This window comes from Plectropomus leopardus, chromosome 18 (genome assembly GCF_026936395.1).
Source record: "Plectropomus leopardus strain MGB_pleo_1.0 chromosome 18, ASM2693639v1, whole genome shotgun sequence".
NCBI lineage: Eukaryota > Metazoa > Chordata > Actinopteri > Perciformes > Serranidae > Plectropomus > Plectropomus leopardus.
This window is the reverse complement of record NC_142193.1, coordinates 15880858-15900542: the sequence shown is the minus strand read 5'-3', so window position 1 is coordinate 15900542 and position 19685 is coordinate 15880858. Positions and strand designations below refer to the sequence as shown.

Below are 19685 nucleotides of genomic sequence, written 5' to 3'. Positions count from 1 at the left end.
CGCATGTAATGGAGGCACAGGGTGCTAGCTTGGGGAGAGAGCAAGAGAGGGAGGGAAGTGGCAGGGGGCGGAGGAGAGAACTGAGGGGGTAAAGGAAGGAGAGAGACTGCTGGAGTTGATGGGATGATAGAGTGAGTTCAGCAGAGATTTGAGATATGAAGGCAGTGAGAGACAGCACAGGGGAGAAATGCTAAAAGCTGGATAGAGGAGGATTATGTGATGAGAATGAGTGAGTACATGTGTGTGTATCACTTTGTGTGTGTGTGTGTGTGTTTCTCGGGGTGTGCGAACGTGAGAAGGCATGCGGCGCTGCGGTTTAGATATAGGTATTATGTGCATATGAATGTTTTCCTGGTGCGTGTGGTGTATTTGCTTTAGCCCCTCTCGTCCTTCCCTGTTCTCTCACCTCTAATTGCTCCCACTCACAATCCCCCAGGAGAGGAGCCTCTTACGTCACTCACCCTCTCTCTGCCTCCTCCCTCCCCCCCTGCCCCCTTCCTCCCTCTCTGTTTCCCACCTCCCCTCGGGTGAAGCTGTCACATGATCTAGTCTAGTGTGAAATTACTCCCTTCCCTACCGTTCTCTCAATCTTTCACAGCCTGAAGATGTTTTCTTTTTTTTTTTCTGCACACACTCCTCTTTGTCTTTCTTACAATGGCACTCGTCATTTTTTTTATCACTTACTTCCTCCCTTCTCTCATTTCTTTCTTCTCTCCTCTCGCAGGTGTAACAACCGCACCCAGTGTGTGGTGGTAGCAGGGTCGGACGTGTTCCCAGACCCCTGCCCAGGGACCTACAAGTACCTTGAGATCCAGTACGAGTGTGTCCCCTACAGTGAGTACCAAGACCCGGTCACCCGCTCCCACCTCCCCGACCCCTCACCCCATTCACCGCCCCTCCCATCCCTCCCTTTCCCCCCACCTGAACCCTCTACCCCCAAAAAAACCCTCGATAAATGACATTCTCACACTTACACATGCACACTTGCTCTCTGGCTTTTTTTTCCCCAACACAATCAAAACATGACAGACAGTCACCCTCACCTGCTCTCTCTCTCTCTCTATCCGTCTCTCGTTTCTGTCTCTCTTCCAATGCACAGACGCACACATGCACACGCTCGCACAGAGCGCTAAACCCTTTTTTTCTTCACCGACAGAGCAACGCAACAGTAGCTGAGAGGGATTTTCACATGGGGGAAGGCAACACAGGGTCCGATAAGCACTTCACACACACCCACTGCAAACGCGGGGTCAGCCCTTATTGGCGATCACAGCAGTGTAACACACACTGCCCCGCACTCACACACTGACTGACCCAGGGGCATGCCACTGCCTTTATCGGCTGCCAAACACCTTTGCTGTCCCTCTGATTTCCAATAAAAATTAAAATTGGGCGCAGTGAGACTGGGAGGCGGAGGAAGGGGGTGGGGGGGCTTGTGTGTGTGCCGCACCTCACAATAGGAATGTTAACACAAACAGCAAAAGGGTTTATTTTAGACCACATGACCTGGAGCGCCACACATTTTAACGTCCCCATGGTAACGGCTGACTTCCTCACGGCACTGCTCAGAGCTCCATGGCAGGTGTGACACACACACACACACAAAAGACTACCTCACTCTCGCAAAAGGGGGACACATGGTTGCTCTCTTTCTCTCTCCCTGTGACTCGTCCTCCCCTGAGCAAGCATGCACACACAAACAAGAGCACGCAGCCAAAGGAGCAGACACAGAAAGGATTATGTGGTGTTGTGTTGATCCTCGTTCATGTGAAAATCTCCGCTCAGTCTCCCCTCCTCCCTCTCATGTGTTATTACTCTCAGCGTTGATCCCCTCACTGTGCAGGAACACCTGGCTGGAGGGGAGGAGCGGTGGCACTCCCCTCCGCCGGGCAGACACAGAATTGGGGTGCAGGAAGGGGTGTTGGGATGGTGGGTAACTGGGAGACGTGGGTCTTCTTGGGGTGCAGGGGCTGTTTGATTGATCAGGGTGGGGATATGGGGTCACTCTTTATGCTTTTTCCTCAGGCACAGATGTTGTGGCAAGCCACGGGCTCGAGTCGACGCCAAGCCGCTAACCTTCTCTGCTCTCTTCTTCTTTCTCATGTCTTCTCTCTGGGGTCTCTCAGTCATCCTCCTTTTGCTTATGATCATACCTCTTTTCATGTCCTCTCTTTCTATATTTCCTTTTTTACCTCCGATCCTCGCTCGAAGGTCCTTTAATCTCCATGCATCGCCCCTTTTCTGTCATTTTTCTATTTTTACTCCCTGTCCATCAATCTTATCATTCTACTCCTTTGCTGTCTCTGTCGTTTTCTTTCTTTTACAGGTGGGACAAATACTCAAACACCTAACCATCCAGCTCTGATGGCAAGGCTCAGAGAAACTCAGGGACTTCCAAGCACCTCTTTCAGCCTCTGCCTCTCCTCTGCTCTGCGCTTTTGTGCCCTCGGTTTACCTTTTGAGAGACTTTGTCGAGTCAGGTTGCAGCCACAGTCACAGATAAGAAGTTAACTGAGTTTCCTGCCATTGGGGATTATTCTCTGGTGTGAATATTTTCTTTGCCGCCTACCAAGTGGCAACAAGTGCTCCTCTCGAGTCTCCTCTGCCCTCTGTTCACCTGTCTCTCAGTCAATGTTAGCCACAGCGTTGACCCTCTACAGGCGCGTGACTTTGTTTGTTAGTTCTTTGGAAGTTCGGTGTTGGAGCTTGCTGTCCTATGTGTCCACAGAGGGTAAAGGTAACTTATTTGTACCTGCCTTCTTCTCCTCGTGCATTCTAACCTTGTTTTTTTCTCTCCTCTGACTGCACAAGGGAGCTTGCTCTCTCTCCACGAGGCAATCAAAGGGATGATTAAATAGCTGCTGACTTGCATTTTTCCTCGCCGTGTTTGGAAAAAAAACTTTGTTGATTGCATCTGAAGTATGGGGCGGCTTAGAAAATTGCAAGCTGATCCCTCTGTGATGAAAAGTCCTGCCTGTCTGAGGTGACAAAGAAGAGCCAATTACCCCTGTCCTCTGCCACTCTCCTCCGCCGGAGAGACACGACCACGACACATTCGCTCACACACCCGTACAGAAATAGTATGCACGCACAAGTATTCTACACAGCTTATACTGCGGGCTGCTCTACGTGTTTGTTTTCATCTGACAAAGTAAATACGACCTGACACATTCAGACTCAGAGCTGGAACTGTTCATCCCAAAACCTAGTCACCGTCGCACCACACGCCACTCAAGTCGGCCACTTTTAATTACCAGGAGAGGGGGCGCGTTGCTCTCTTCAGTTCTGCCTCAGCAGAGATTTGTCAAGATTAATTGAATTTGCTGCTGCTAATCGCTCTGGTAATGCCCCATCGTTCACGTCTGGCTGGGAACGCTGGGCACTCTGGCATCACCCAAGGCTGACGCATGTTTTTCATCACTTGTCTCAACAAAAAAAGGTGAACAATAGAGAGATGATGTGTTAAGGTTGTGTGTCAAAGCAGTTGAGATGGTGTGCAACCATGTTGATGGCCGTGTGTGATCTTAGCGTATGACAGGGCCCTCTATGTGCGTGTCACACAGCCGCCATGTTACCAGTCACCTGAAACGGTGAGGTGACAGCCAGAGCCGAGCCCGCACACACACACACACACACACACACACCTCTTTGTCGGCCGGGCTCAAACAAGTGTCCGGAACGTGTGTGTTTGTCGCTGTGCGTGGGATCGCTTTGGCAAAATACAACCTCCACCAACAAGTCAAATTGTATCTCATCGAGCCAAAAAGCCCTGCGAGGCCTGCCCGCCACATAGCATTGTTTTTGCCAGCAAGAACAGAACAAGACAAAACGGCTCAACACAACTCTCATTTTGCACTGTCACAGCCTGCTGTAGACTGCTGGATTCCATTAAGACATCACAGATCCAAGCACACAGCTGCGGCGTGTATTTACTGCAGTGGAAACCCTACACTGCAGTCTTAGCACAGATGTACACTGAGTCAAAGTAAATCTACCCTGTGAGAGAACTCTACCTGTCCCCCCTGCTCCTCCAGGACACAGTGCTACATCATTATTGACTCCTAATGCTCTCCATTCAGGGCCATCCATGCTAGCCATGCCAGAGCCATTAGACCTAGTGTTGCGCCTCTGCTACTTCATCAGCTGTGATTTATCTTGTTGATATGCACAGCGCAGGTTGCTGAAGAACTGCCTTTAAAAGCGCCTACTCAGGCTGTACAGTAGGGATTCTGCAGAGCTTCTTAGGTAACTCCATATTCTCTGCGTTTTGTGGCTCTGCCACTGTTTCACTTTATGAAATTGATTCTTCCCCGCAAATGTATTCAGCGCTGCCTATTCATTACGAGACATTGCTTTTTGGACACAAAGCCGCCAAAAACGATAGCGGACTTGTTGGGAAGAGTTTGTCAGTCGGAGGAATAATGGCATTGTAATGTGACAAGTTTTCAGGGGAGGAGAGGAGAGAACACTTTGATGTAGCTGGAAATGAAATTCTATTAATATGTATAGGGGCACAATTAGACGTGGGGCTCATAAATGTTTGGTGAATGAGAAGCAGGAGGCTTTGCTCGGGCCGTGGAAAGGGATGACTCTTTACCGTGAAAAATGCGAGAAGGAGAAAAGAGAAGGGAGAGGACGGAAGGAGCTGGAGAGGACACGCTATCTCTCAGAGCCGTGAAAGAGACAGAGGAGGCTAAGTTGTCCTGCAGTACTCCAACACTGTGTGTGCGTGTGTGTATTTGAGAGTGTGTGTTTCTAGCTGTACTCATTAGTGTGGGAGTAATTGATAGGGTTGTAGAGAGCGCTGAGCAGAGTGATTAAGGGGAGAGAGGGCAGTGGCTTATTTCTCAAAAGGGCCCTGAAAGAGAAATGCTGAATGAATCAGACAAACAACCAAGGTGGCCTTAAACTAACCTCCTGCTCACTGTGAGGACAGTTTGATGAGTTTCTGTCTCTTTTTTCTCTGTTTGTCGGTGTGTGTGTTTCCTGAGGTACGTGTGATGATTTTGTGTGTCTGTGCTTAGTGTCTATTTTTCAGGAAAAACCCAGAGTGGAAGAAATGAAGTCTTCTACCGCCCGTATTCTTCTTCTTCCTTTCTGCAGCGCTGAAGAAATCTTCTGTCTTTTTTCTATCTCTCTCTCCTGACACGTCACTGCTGTGCATCACACACATCATTTTCCTGCTCTTTAGAATATCATACTCATTTATATCATTCAGGGCAGTGGTGGGAGAAGTATTCAGACCTATTACTTGCGTTAAAAGTTCTCATACCACTCTGTGAAAATACTCAGTTACAAGTAAAAATCCTGCATTGAAAGTGGTACTTAAGTAAAAGTAAGTGAGAAAAGTAAAAGTATCCAAAAAAGTGACCACACCCCCAAAAAATAAAAATAATAAAAAATAACAGCCAGCACTTCCGAATTAAAAAAAAAATATAGAAAAACACAAACACAAAAAAAATCAAAATTGTATAAAAAAGATCAACCTTGAATCAAAGTTTTAAAAACAGACAATAATACTAAAAATACTTGTACTACTAGTACTACTACTACTAAATATTTACAAAATAGTGGGCAATTTCCTGTGAATTAACTGATTGACTCAACTAATTGTTGCAGCTGTACTTGTATAAACTGTTTGGTAATTTCACGTATAACAAAAATCATTTTTTTAGGAATCCTTGAAATGTTTTTATTGCAAAAATCTTAATTTGTAAAGTAACTAAAGCCATCAGATAAATGTAGTGAAGTAAAAAGTCAAATTTTTCCCTCTGAAACATAGTGGAGTAACAGTATAAAGTACAGTAATTGATGAATGTCCTGCATTACATTCCCCCACTGATTTAGGGTGATATATTGTGAAGACACAGTTACATGAAGCTCTGCGGACTGTGAAAAAAAGGTTTGAGCGTTGCTGTATTCTGGTGTTCCCATGCACCCCCTGCAGTTGTTTCAGAGAGGATGAAAGCTCTGGATGCTCTCTGGTCGGTCTCCCCCTCTTCCCTAACCTTGGAGCTAATGATTGCACTCACAGTTGGTGGCGGGGATGTAATGCTTTCTTGCCCCCTGCCCCAGCTTCACAGGACTCGCATTCATAGCTTTGCCATGTTTACCCCTCCAGGCTGAAAATGGCTCCCATTCCCCAGGTCCTCATGGAGGTTGTTTGTCCAGTTTGATCTCGGCAATACGATGATAAATGATCAGCACTGCTGCTGATACCGATGCCGCTTCTGCTGTATCGCTGCCAAGATGTGAGGCCACCCCCTACACAGATCAGGCTACTGCTGCTAACGCTCCCTTTTTTTCCTTTTTTAAATTTTGTCTCTTTACATCTCTCCCTATCTCGCTCTCACCTTTTTTTTCTTTCTTTATTGGCAACCCTGCAAGGTGTCGTGACAATTTCACAGGGCTCCCCGGGGACATCAGACTTCCCGCGACACATACACGACAATCACGCCCGCAGCGGGGATCCACCAGCCACGCGCCTTTTTGACACGTGTCTCCCCGAGAGACATGACGATCCACTCGCACACCACTTGCGCCTCAGAAAACACAGTGAAAAAGGCGTGTGTCAGTGTTGTAATGCAGAAGGCGGAGCTGAGAAGCTTGTCCTTCGAGCCTCCAGCTGCTCACGGTCCTCCCCAGAGGAGCGACACAAGCGAGTGCCAAACAGCGTCATGGATGTGGCAGGGGGGCCACGCCATACCTGTGAGATTCAGCTGAGGCCTTGGTGTGACTCAACAACCTATTGATTCATATGTGATGAGCCTGCTGTAGACGTTCCTCTCATCTCTCTTTTGTCTCTACCCTGTTTTTTTTCACCCCGACCATGTCTCTTGGTTTCTCTCTGTGTTTCTGAGACGTTCCACTCTGTCAAGCCCTCCCTTTCCCCTGTTGTTTGTTCTCTTTTTCTTTGATGAGCCAGCCTCGGCCAGGCAAGCCGGCAGCTCCCCATTGATTGGACGGTCGATGGGTTGAGTGTTTTCGCTGGCTTCTATAGCGAGCATCCTGACTCTGTAAATTGAGCAAAGCCAAAAGCACTGCTTTCTTTAGATCAAGGGACTGCTGTAATGTCAACACAGACTTTGAGAGAGAGAGAGAGGGATTCAGCGATCCCTCTGAAGGCAACTAGCCACAGATAGAGACATCCTCACCGCCACCTTCACATCCACCATCCTCCCATCTCTTTCTCAACCTTTCCCACTCTTTGTTTACTTCCGCAGCTCAAGTGGACTCCGGCGCACAGATACTATCGCTCAGTTTTTCTCTCCAACAGGTTCCCGGAGCTGCATTTTTGGGGTGTAAGGGAGGGAGAGAGGGAGGGATGTGGCAATAAGAGTGGTGGAGGTGGGGTCGAGAGTGTGTGGTTGGGGGAGGATTGTGTTGTTGGGGGGGATTATTGATAAAGTTGAAATGAAATGGAAATGGATTTAAACCCAGGTCAGGCCATTTTCCCCTCCTCATTTTCCATTTGAGCCATCCTTTCTCTGAGTAGCCAACCATAGCACAGACAGATAACATGCTTTTTTTAAAAAGAAAAAAAGAGAGAGAGAGAGAGAGAAAGGACAGCGTTTTATTTAATCTCAATTTTCTCTTTTTTCCTGCACCTGTTTTTTCTTTCGTTCACTTTCCCTCTCTCTCTTCCTTACTGTCTTTCTCTTTTATCTTCCTATCTCCTTCTTTCTCCTTTTTCCGATGCTTGAATAGAAGTGGATCAAAAAGGTAAAGACCACAATGAACATAACAACCACAGCTCGCCCCTTCCTCCCTTCTCCTCCTCCTCCCTTGTCTGCCCTCCTCCCCCCATATCCCCTCCTAACCCGGCACCTTGTGTAGTGGTCATGTTTGATGTTGATATCCCTCCCTTTTTCTTTCTCGATCTCTAATCGCCTCCTCTGCCCTTCTCCTTCTATCTCTCTTTGAACTATAACCAAAAAACTCTAAAATCCTTCTAGATTTCCTCCTTGGTTCTGATGACACCAGCCTGACCCACACGCACGCACACACACTCACTCGCACAGACACTCAAAAAGGCATCACGGGAGGTCAGTCCAGTGTCTATGAGAGATAAACGAGAAAATAACTTCCATTCCTTTCCTGTACGAAGTAGCACATCTCAGCCTAAACTTACAGACGACATACGCTCATATCATCTCATGGATGGCAAATCTCTCCTCTTTTTTCCATCCCTTTCCAAAGCTATCTCACACTGTTGCCTCACGTACACCTGACGATCCACATTTTCATTACATTTCTCAAGTATCTTTCAGCTCATTTCGCCCCTCCAGAACTAAGAAAAAAATCCTCTCTCTCTTTACATTACTCTGTTTCTCCATACTGTATCTCTTTCCCTCTATTTTTGTTTTGTTTCTCAGGACTGATTCAAAGTTTGTCGTTGCTGTAATTTCAAAGCAAAACGTGTTAAGATCACACAGTAACTTGCCAAAGTTGCTCATTATTACAGTATCCCATTTCCAGGTGCTTCAGTCTCTCATTCTGTCTCTGTCTCTTTCAACGAATCACACTTCCATTTAACTCCTTTTTCTTTCACTGTCCCCGTACTTCTTATTTTTCTCTCTTGCGTCTCCCATTCTCTCTTTCTCTCCCTCTCTTCCTCTCGCCTTCCTCTGATTGGTTTATCTCTCAGATCACATCTGGCCATCACAAGCAGCTGCAGGCTCTTTTGAGCATCTCTTACACTCTTCTTTCTCCTCCTCCTCCTCCTCTCCTCTCCCTCTCTCTCTACAGTTCCTCACTGCCACATTTCTGGTCTTTTTATTGCACATGCACTGTGAACTTGTGGCCCCCTCTCCCTCCCAACCCCCCATACCCATACACATCCTGGTTCCCTATGTGTTCAGCGAGGCTCCAGAGGGGGAGGGGATGGGGGAAGGAGGTTTATACCCTGTAGGAAGTGCTCCAGCTTCTTGTAATGGCCTCTCCGATACAGCAGGGCCTCGCCACAAGCACTCCTCCTAAAAAGCCCCAATCAGCATGGCCAGGCACCTCAATCAGCCTCTTAAAGAGGAGAGATAGACCTGACCCATACCCAAGGTCACGGTGAGAATAGTGGCCATCAGTCCCAATGAGCCTTAACTCCATCTCCTGGGGTCCTCGCCCTCCTCAACTCTCTCTGAACCCCGCACTCACATCTGTCTCGGCCTCAGCCATCTCCCTGTCTGGCCCCATGGCTGGATCCATATGTTGGAGGAATTAACTCCTGTAGAGGCTGCCATTAACTGGTTTATGGACCCCCCCTGTCTGTCGTTGTGTCCATGGCTTTTCATTAACATGGATCATTGTCTCACATTTTTCTCCCACCACAAGCAGCCATTTTAGCTCACTCTCCCTGCTTGCGGTGGAATAGCAAGCTACAAAACTATCCTCCTCCTCCTCCTGCTTCCGCCTCACCCAACTGGTTATTTTTATTTACTACTCTTCCTCCCACTAACACTACGATGAATACCCCTCTCCTCTGTCTGCACTCCTGCCCTTACCCACCTTAATCCATCCCTCCACTGCTGCTAAACACACTTCCTTTCTCTGTTTATGGCTGAATTAACATTTCAGACTTGTGTCTTGTCCGTGTGTGTCCAATTAATCCTCACTGATTGATCAGCTGATTGACAGATTTGGATTGGGATGACGTGCACCGCGCAGTGATGATGTCACATGCAAGAGATCCTGTTCAATGAATGTCCAACACTCTGTCGACCTACCTGCTGTTAGGCTATTTTAAGATTATGTCGGCGTCAGCCGCATCTCCTTCTTCCTATCAGTCCCTCTGTCCATTTTCTCACCCTTTTTCGCTGACAGTCTAGCAGAGTACACCACCCACATCATTACAGTATTTCCTTTATCACTGCTGACAGGACCAACTAGTGTCCGCCATATTTTTCTCACCTCCAGTCTGTTTGCTTCTAAAGGAAAAGAGGCAAGAGAAGGAAGCAGTGTAAGACCACTGTGAGCAATCCTGGTATTTCTATAGAGGGTGGGGTGGGAGGGGGTACACGAGGACAGAGCCATCGCTCACACAAACAGCTCTCTACCTGCGATTTGGGAAAGTGAGGGAGAATAAGTGAGAAACCACTGCATCGTGTGATAGGAAAACACAAAGAATCGCTCGGCAAAGGGAGATGGAGAGGGAGAGCGGTCGCTATAGAGACGATGAGTCAGGCAGCATCGCCTCATTAGGAATGACCCACCACACACAAGCAGAGTCATGTGACCGAGGCAGTGCAGACACCCTATTCAGTGGCACAGGGAGATAGGGAAGAGTGTGGGGATTGACTCTACATGCAGAAGCCATTGCATTGTTAGACCCAAAGAACAGAGAGGTGAGTGTGTGAGGCAGGTGGTCATGAATATAAATCACAACCGCTTTCAGGACCTTTATGGAGAGACAGCACCTCTGGGAGGCCGCATTCAGACTAGGGACGTGCAGGGCGGTGGCGGGCAAGGCTAGGCTAACGTTACAGCCGTGCAGGCTTCCTGTTACACCACAGCTCAAGCCTCAGTCAGTCAGTGTATCGTATGCCCCCCTGTCGTCTTCTGTATCTGCAGCCTGTAGCCTCTGCAGCCATGTCCCGACCAACTTTCCTGTCACTCAGTGTCAGCTTCACTCCAAGGCAGATAAGACTCTGCTTTCAACGGACGCTATCTCGAGCTGTTGCCAGCTTTTGGTCTCAGTGAAGGGTATTCTCTGGGGTGAATGTTTGGGTTGATAAAGGTGCCACTTTGACACCTGCCTCTTCCACTGTCTGGACAGTGTGTATGTGCGTGCATTGTCTGGGAGTCTGTGTGTGTCCTAAGGGTGTATGTCTCTGTGTGTATATGTCTGTGCATGGCTGTTTGTATTGTATTGTGTTTTTACTCCCATGACTTGACCCCCCTTGTAGTCTAAAAGGAAGCGGAAACACAATGGGGAGTCCCTCCCGTCTCCTTCCTTATTTCTCTCTTCTCGCTGTCACTATATGTCACTCCTCAGCAGATTAACTCACTCCTAATTCTCATTTCACAGGAAATAACCTATTTACTCTCTCTTACTCCACTCCTCTCTCTCTTCTTGTTTGCACACACAGAACACGCTCACATCCTTCTTCACGCTTTCTTCTCTCTCTTTCTCTCTCTCTTACTCTCTCTCTCTCTCGCTCTGCCTCTCTGTTTCTCTGAGCTGCACACATGCATGCCTACACACACACACACACACACACACACACACACACACACGCACACACACAGTAAGACACAGCTACACACACTAATGGGCTGGTGAATGCACATTAACATACCATCAGGAGACCCACTGCACACTCATGCACACACACTAACCCTTAAAGCCCATTAACTGTCCAGCATGGACACGGGGTACCATGCCATGCTCCATTCTGCCCCCTGCTGCCCGCGTGCTGCACCTGCCAGTAACAGGTGTGGGATTCAATTAGAGCAGCATGCTCTCAGCAGTCAGTCCTGTGAGCAGGCCATGACTGCGGACTGGGCAAAGGCTCGGGCCAGCAGAGCCCTCAGATCCCTGTAGCCAAGAAAGAAAAAAAAAACACAACACAAACACTACGAGGACGCCACTTTAGAAACAGCTGCCAACCATTGGCAGGGGGTGTTTAGATCATCAAAGTCGTACATTAACCATCACCATGGCGCTGTCACATCACACATAAAAACACCATGGACTGCAGAAGACAACCAAAATGAAAAGTCTAAATTTAGCCTAAAGCTGTCAGCGCTCACTTTTAATTGCTTTACCAGTCGATCACAAATTGCTGCGAGACACTAATGGGAGATATTTACTGTCATTTCCAGGAAAGTACTGGCGCTTTAATCATTTTATACTGCAGCCTCATATTGACAAGTAACAGCTGACCTGTGCCTGGGAAAGGGATTATGGAGATAAATAGTCAATTATTACAGCAGTATTTCCCTGTATGTGTGGCAGTAATTGGCATGCTAGAGTATGATAGCTACAGCCTGGGTTTTAATCCCTGATAAGGTAAGTTTCATTAGCCATCTGGCTAGTTTGTAGGGTAAAGAAGTGTTGTGTCTGCGCTGCCTTGCGACTTCACTGGGATGATCATGACTGCAAGATTTCCATCCGCACCCAAAACGGGAATTAATCTATTAATCTAACTATCTCTTATAATCCCAGATGGCTCTTACTCGTGCTAACCTGCTCTAGCCAGACTTGGATAATGCCTAAGCTCAAGATTTATGCCTAATGCCTATTGCTTAATACCCCATTCATTCTGTGGTCATAATAGCCTCTTGTGCTATAGACTTTACTGGTAGGGTTTGGCTGTTCCGGCTTCCCGCTGCTACAATCACCCCTCACAGTTAGCGGGAGAGAGAGGCAGGCACAGTGAAGGAGAGCTGGTAAACAGGAAGGCGGTCGGGAAGGCTGGGAAGCACAGGTCAGAGTTAATGAAGCCCCTTAGGCAGGGTTTGCAGGGTGTGAAGCGTGGCCACTGTTTCTGTTTTGTGAATGTATATTTGTGTGTATGTCTGTGTCCTCATGGCCTGCGTGTACAGCCCAGAGGCCGCTGATGAGCCCCTTTGACACTGGGCCCACCCGAAGACCGTTTCATTAGAATAAACCGAGGTTCGCTTTTCGGCAGCCAGGCAGGGTTTGTACTGGAGAGGAGGGAAGAGAGAGAGGAACATAAGGAACAGAAGGAAGGCGGAGGGTGACTGTTAGTGTGTGCTGTGCTGCAGTGTTATTGTGATGATGAGCCCAATAGAGTACACACTGCTACCAATTTGGGACAGGGCTGGAAGGTTAGGTGCAATAATGAACAGAATCATATAGTATTTTGGGGGGTACACTGTGGCAGGCACAATGTAGTGAGAGTAAATTGTATTGCAGACAACAACTATTTTGTTGTTGTGATAGATTATAGTGCATTCCTGTCCGTTAGCTGTATATTGCAGCCAGTCAGGAGTCAGTACTGGACCCGTCTTTCTCCAAAACTGTGCATCAAATCCATTATTTATCATTTACAATCTAGTTTCCCAAAATCTAAACTTTTATGATCTTAATATTTATAGCATTAAATCAGAAAACACAAAAAACAGGACATTTACAATAGTTCTGATGTCCTTTATGTTAATAAGCTTGAAGGCTCATGTTAAAAAAGACAACACCTGTGAAAATGAATCACCATGTTAATATCTTCACACACTGTATAACCAACAGTATAAATTCAATAATGTAAAGCTTTGGAGACCTATTAGGTTTTCCTTGTGTGACCCTCATTATGCCATAAGTTCAGCCCTCAGTCCAGTGGCACTATAGCGCTCAATCCCTATACACCCACTTTTCTCTACACCTCTATGTTGCGAATGTTAACCAACAGAGGACTGCTGGTGGCCTGGTAATGAAGTGGTGTTGTTTTTATGTGATGGCTGGCTTAATTGATCGAGAGCGTGGAACTTAAATTGTGAATGAATCATGAGCACCCTTTTGTATTTTTATTAGGTAAATGGCAAACGTCACTGTGATAATACAATTATTTCCATTGTTGCGCCTGTCTGTGTAAACGCCATTGACATCTACTAATAATAAGACGTATCATGGTCTTTAAGCGTTGTCCCATTTCATAGGGGACGATTTCAGTCACTACCTTGTAACTCTGTTCCCAGGGGGCAATGGGGCACTTGACATTGAGGGGTAGAGGTATTAATAAGAAATGGGATTGGGCCCAATACGTATAGAAGCTTTTCTGCCCTTTACTATCCTGTAATACATATCACTTTCACTGTATCGTGGCAACAGATAAATTGGATGCTAGCATTCATATTAATGCTTTTTTTTGGCTGGTCATCCTTTTTGTGACTGTAGAGAACAGGCTTGCGTGTTTGTGTTTCTTTGTCCTTTATTCTACCTTGAGGCAGAGTGTTCCTGGCTTTGTTTATGGGTCACCTACATGCAGAGCTGCTGTATTGCTTTCTGCATGCTGTTTATTTCTCTATTTACAGTAGCATTGTACTTTTGAGGCAGTGTCCTACTTTTAGTGGTTGTTTTTTCCCCCCACTCTATAGCTTTCTGCTGCGATAATACCTCACCCTTTACGGCCTTTATTTGAAATGCTTTGGAGCACAACTTCTATTTATTCGCAGCGAACCCATGCTGTGTCCAGATTGATAAAAATGTCATTTTATTGTGGTGTGAGGGAGAGTTGGCACAGATGTTAGTCAAGAAATTCATTGTTCATCTGTCTGAAAACACTAGATTTTACCATTGCTCTGAACATTATTTTGCATATTTCAGTCACCCACGTTCATATTTGCAAAGCAAACACCTCAGGCGTCCTTGCTTTCAAGGGAGCATTTTGGTTCAACAATGGAGCATGACAGGCCTCCTCCCTGTGAAGAGTTTGTATTCAGAGTGTTTATTTATGCCTGAGCTTGATTAGATTCCCATTTGGCTGCCGGTCCCACTCCCTGTTGGACTCCCTCAGACCGAGCAGGCTAATATCTAAGTGGCCCAGCACCACAGATCACCAGCCACTACCCACGACAGCAGGACAGGCTAGTGAAAAGAGAAAGCTGGATTTACAAAAGCCTGAAGCTCCTCCATCTCTCTATTGCGATTCTCCTCCTTTTCCAGACTCCATGCAATATTCAAGACAGTTTGAGCCTACGCTGATCCATCACTCTAACAGTCACAGTGTGACAGCATACATATGTGTGTTGCCGTGTGTGTGCACCATCCTCGTGTGTATTGGGGTGGTATGTGTGCATCCTTGTGTGCTGTATGTCATCTGTGTCCAAATGCCCCTGCAGTGTCCAATTAGTTCAGAGATGCGTTCAATCATGAGGTGACCAGCAGGTGTCTGGTTCTGTCGCAACCCCGAGCCAGAGAGCCACATAAATAAGCTGGCAGAGGAGACGTGGGGACTCCTCAGCTGTTTTATTCTGTAGTGCCTCCAACTCTCTGTCTCGCTTTCTCTCTGACGCCGGTACCCCTGTGATGTCAGAGTGGCGAGGATGCCAGCAGCTTTTCTCATAGATCACCTGACGTGCCCGGTGGTCCCAGGGTATTCTCTCTGTCAGGCAGGGACACACTGCATCAGCCAGCCAATTTACACCACTCCCCAGTGGATGACCTCCACCTGCCGAAAGTAGACAATCCTGTGTGTGCTTGTTTGGATTGTGTGTAAGGCTTCCCAATGTATTTTTTGTGTTTGCGTCTTTGTCTGTTTGCAATAGGGACTGTTGTTTGTGTCTATATTTGTGTATGTGGGTGTGTGAAGCCGTTGTGGACGAATGGGAGGCCTGGCCAACCTCACATTTTACCCCAGGACGCTTTTTTCTTTGAGGCATTACTCTTGACTGAGAGCCAAATTTGAGTCCTAATAAAACAAGCTGCACAATTACTGTTTTACCACCCAGTAGCAGAGCAGAGAAGCAGAGGCCTTTGAAATAGAAAATGCACAATCAAATAAAAAGTAGGCCAAGATAAATTAGATTAGAGACTACATCCAAGCCGCGGCGGCAGCCAGAAATCTCCCATTTATCATATCCAGACGCTTTCCGACCACAATGCTGATGTTCTACAAATGAGCTTTTATATGTTCCTTCATTTTAAATCTGATATTGTGCCTCACCTCACTCTTCCCTCCTCCCCTCTCTCCCCCATTCTCCTCCTCTTTGTCTCCTTTTCAATTCTCAACTTACTTTTATCTACTCACATCTTTATTCCGTCCCCTCCGCGTCTCTCTCCTGTTCTATATTCCATGGTCTTTGGCCTTTTCCTGCTCCCCCCTCTCCCTCCCCTGCCATCTCCATGATATCTTTCACTTTTACAATGCTTTGTTTTGATTTTCTATCTCTTCCTTTCTCCTTCTGCTTCTCTCTGCTCCGATGCACCTCCTCTGCTCCAGTATTTGTGTGTCCTGGAACACTTCTGCGGGTTCAAGCGGCCAGCTCTCTGCAGGAGGCGGAGCACCAGGCAGGGGCGTGGTGTAAGGACCCACTGCAGTCTGGGGACCGTCTGTACGTCATGCCCTGGACCCCCTATCGCACAGACATGCTGTATGAGTACGCCTCCTGGGAAGACTTCAAACAGAACCGAGCCACCACCACCTACAAGTGAGGGCGCCTCCCACTGTCCTGGATGATCAAATAGCATCTGCTGCTGTATTGATTTATTGGCTTTTGATGTGGCTATGGATGGCGATAGCAGAGCGGTCCCACTGTGGTGTCAGCTTGCTCACAATGAGGCCATCTTGTAGGCTTGTGTCATGCCGAGGAGATAAATTGATTTGTTCTGTTGAATATCTGCACTACTCATGCGATGCTCTCTCAACAGGTTGCCCAACAGAGTTGACGGCACGGGGTTTGTTGTGTATGATGGTGCGGTATTTTACAACAAAGAACGCACGCGGAACATTGTCAAGTATGACCTACGGACGCGTATCAAGAGCGGCGAGGCCATCATCACAAACGCCAACTACCATGACACCTCACCCTACCGCTGGGGAGGGAAATCAGACATTGACCTGGCTGTGGATGAGAATGGGCTCTGGGTGATCTACGCCACCGAGGCCAACAACGGACGACTGGTGGTCAGCCAGGTGGGAGAGCAGCGCTGCACAGAAGGGGATGAGATGTGGATTATATATGCAGGAGTGGATTATGTCAAAATCTCATCTGAGTAGTCAGGCGAAAGGTCACATGTCACACATGAACAACTTACTATGGAGATTACACAGGTGCAGTGGCAAATGAGATGATGTTGGCCAAGAAGAATAGTCACATAAATATTATATGCAAAAGGTTAAGCCTAAATACAAATCCCATCATATCCAAAAACTAATCTTCACTAGCAGGGTAAATATTTGATTTGTTTTATTGTTGCACAACCAGTTTATTTCTTTCTTTAAACATTTTATGATTTTATTACTTAAAAGCATAAAAAAGTGGCATTATGTTATCAACTCATTTGTATAGCAATAGTTTAAAATCATATACTGTGCATACTATTTAAAACAAAGTCACATTACTTTGTCCCACTTACTTGACAAACTCAAAACATCATCCATCACTGTGAACTTTGCAACATTCATATTTTAATGCCACTTGGTTCTTTGTTTCTTAACAAACAAAACTGCAATCAGGCAGCAAGTTTCCACACAAACACATTTTGAATTAATGTGCTGTTCAGATAGACGGGTCCCATTTATTATCACTATCTTTGACCTAACCAGGAAATTGTTTTTCTAACTGTATAAGTTACACTATCCATCTAACATAATATCAAACCCCGCATGAGCTATGAGAGTGTAAAATAATGGAGCAACAAAGTCATAAATAAGGAAGTGATCACTTTCATCATCAAGACATTGTTTGGGTTCTGGGGAATTTATTATTTTTCCGACAGAGCGCAAAAAGACGTGGAGGTCTCTATTAAGCCTCGCCATGCGGTTTGAAGGTATATTGAGCAGACGCAGCTTTGCATAAAGGCATAGAAATATCTCTTTGGAAGCCGAGGGTTTAATTAATTTTTAAATGTTTTTCGAAGTGCTTACAAATCTTTACATTATTGTACAGAGGTACTCTTTGGGCTGCTGTGGGCTCATGTAAGCGTGTAATATGGAAAATGTTACGTCAAATTTCTTTTTTAAACGGCCTTTATAGATGCCTAATTAGAATGCAGTTTTGTTAACTAGCCATTCTACATTGGATTTTTGTCATTATTAAAAGACTTAACCTTTGAGCTGCCGCTGTGAGAAACAGGGATGATCTTAATGTGTAGTTTTCCTGACCTGAGGTTTAAACTTTGACCAGTTAAGTTGTCTTAATGTAAGAAAACACTCTGAAAACAGTCAAAATTTAATACAATTTAATCTATATGGTTAAACACTGTCCTAATAAATATTGCATGAGAGCCATTTGAAATTGTTGATCACGTTCTTCAATAACTGATACATATATTAAATGCCACTGAAATGTATGGTGCATTATGAACATTGCAAATTATGCCTCAAAACGTGACACAAACTCATCAAAATAAAAGTTAACAAAAATATATATTGATATATATTGAAAACAATATTGTTTTGGGAAATAAATCATTAGGAAATGTGCCTGATTATTATGAAGACATTTTCATTTGGTAAACACAATTGCATTGCATGAAATCACAATAATTTTAGTGACTAGTATTTATAGTGCCAAATAGGGAAGGTTGCAATGTTTAATGGATTAGTTGACAAACAGTATACATCCCTCGTGGGCAAGCCTAAACTAGCTGCCCTTAAACTGCACACAGAGAAACTACATCAAGAGATCAAATGCAAGCAGAATACTTTTTATGAAACATGACCCATTACAATTTTGACCTCTATGACCGAGAATCTGAAGAAAAAAAGAAAATCTCCTCAAAACTGTCTCTTTAAGCTTCTCAGAATGATCGTTAAGCTCTATTAAGTCTTTAATGTTACCTCTTTCCATAGGTGAACCCTTATACCCTGCGCTTTGAAGGCACCTGGGAGACAAGCTTTGACAAGAGGATGGCGTCCAATGCCTTCATGGCTTGTGGTGTGCTTTACGCAGTGCGGTCCGTCTACCAGGACGATGACAGCGAAGCAGGCGGCGACTTGGTGATGTATGCCTACAACACCAATCGTGCCCGGGAGGAGCCTGTCAACATCGCTTTCCCCAACCCCTATCAGTATATCTCCTCTGTGGACTACAACCCTCGAGACAACCAGCTTTATGTCTGGAACAACTATAATGTGCTGCGGTACCCACTGGAGTTTGGGCCACCAGATCCCACTACAGGTAAGGAGTGATCCCACAGAAAGAATGCAAAAGCAGTTTACGTCACAATTTGTAAATTGGTGAAAAACTAGAAGCTAATCACAAAAACGTATGCAAATGTTTCCCCCAATTATACTTGTTTTTTATCTGAGCTCAAGTTAACATCAGACAAATTGGTAATAAGCTATTAGAGTAACATTGATTTATTCATGAAGATTTTAAATTGAGACTTAAATAAAAAACATCCCACTAGAATAAAAAGGCCAAAGGCATTGAGTCAATATAGGGGGGGACTAAGTCTCCAGGGAGGTCATCCCCAAAAGAAATTCCAAATTTGAAAACTCATTTCCTACTATATGATATAATTTATTATAGCAAGTACAGCTATACAGTGTACTATATGAATATGAAATTAATAAAAGCTACTACTCTTAACAAAAATTACGTATACAGTGCAACATAAATGACTGATGCTTTACTCAGGCTTAATGTGAGCTATCTGACAAATATAACGAAGACATTAATTTTAGTTGAATACGGCCGTGAGCCTTGTTCTGCTGTGGTATGGCTTCGCCATTTGAACAAACCACACAAGGGTTTCCCACACATTTATTTAATTGCTATTAATTAGGAGCACTATTGGAATGTTTTTCGTTCGGTTATCAATTACACCACACTGTTGGAGTGTAGAGTGTACTCTTGGCACAGACGGAGCAGAAGAATGCCGGTCACCGTGATAGTGAAACTTAATTGTTTATTGCGCTGGGTCTAAAAGTTTGCTTTCACTCCCTCTGCAGCTGCTCCATTCATCCATCAGTCTAATATATATATATATATATATATATATATATATTTTTTTTTTTTAAGATATTTTTCGGGCATTTTTGCCTTTAATTGATAGGACAGTGCAA

The 19685-nt window shown here is 45.5% G+C and overlaps 1 protein-coding gene across 1 annotated transcript in view; it reads left to right on the top strand.

The window, feature by feature from the left end:
• Window positions 1-19685, top strand: part of adgrl1a (adhesion G protein-coupled receptor L1a) — a 119300-nt gene that overhangs the window by 64131 nt on the left and 35484 nt on the right. Inside the window, exons 4-7 of the mRNA XM_088091051.1 lie at window positions 725-834; window positions 15894-16101; window positions 16322-16586; window positions 18468-18795. Of these exons, the coding sequence (XP_087947177.1) occupies window positions 725-834; window positions 15894-16101; window positions 16322-16586; window positions 18468-18795 (911 nt within the window). The remainder of the gene's footprint in view (window positions 1-724; window positions 835-15893; window positions 16102-16321; window positions 16587-18467; window positions 18796-19685) is intronic.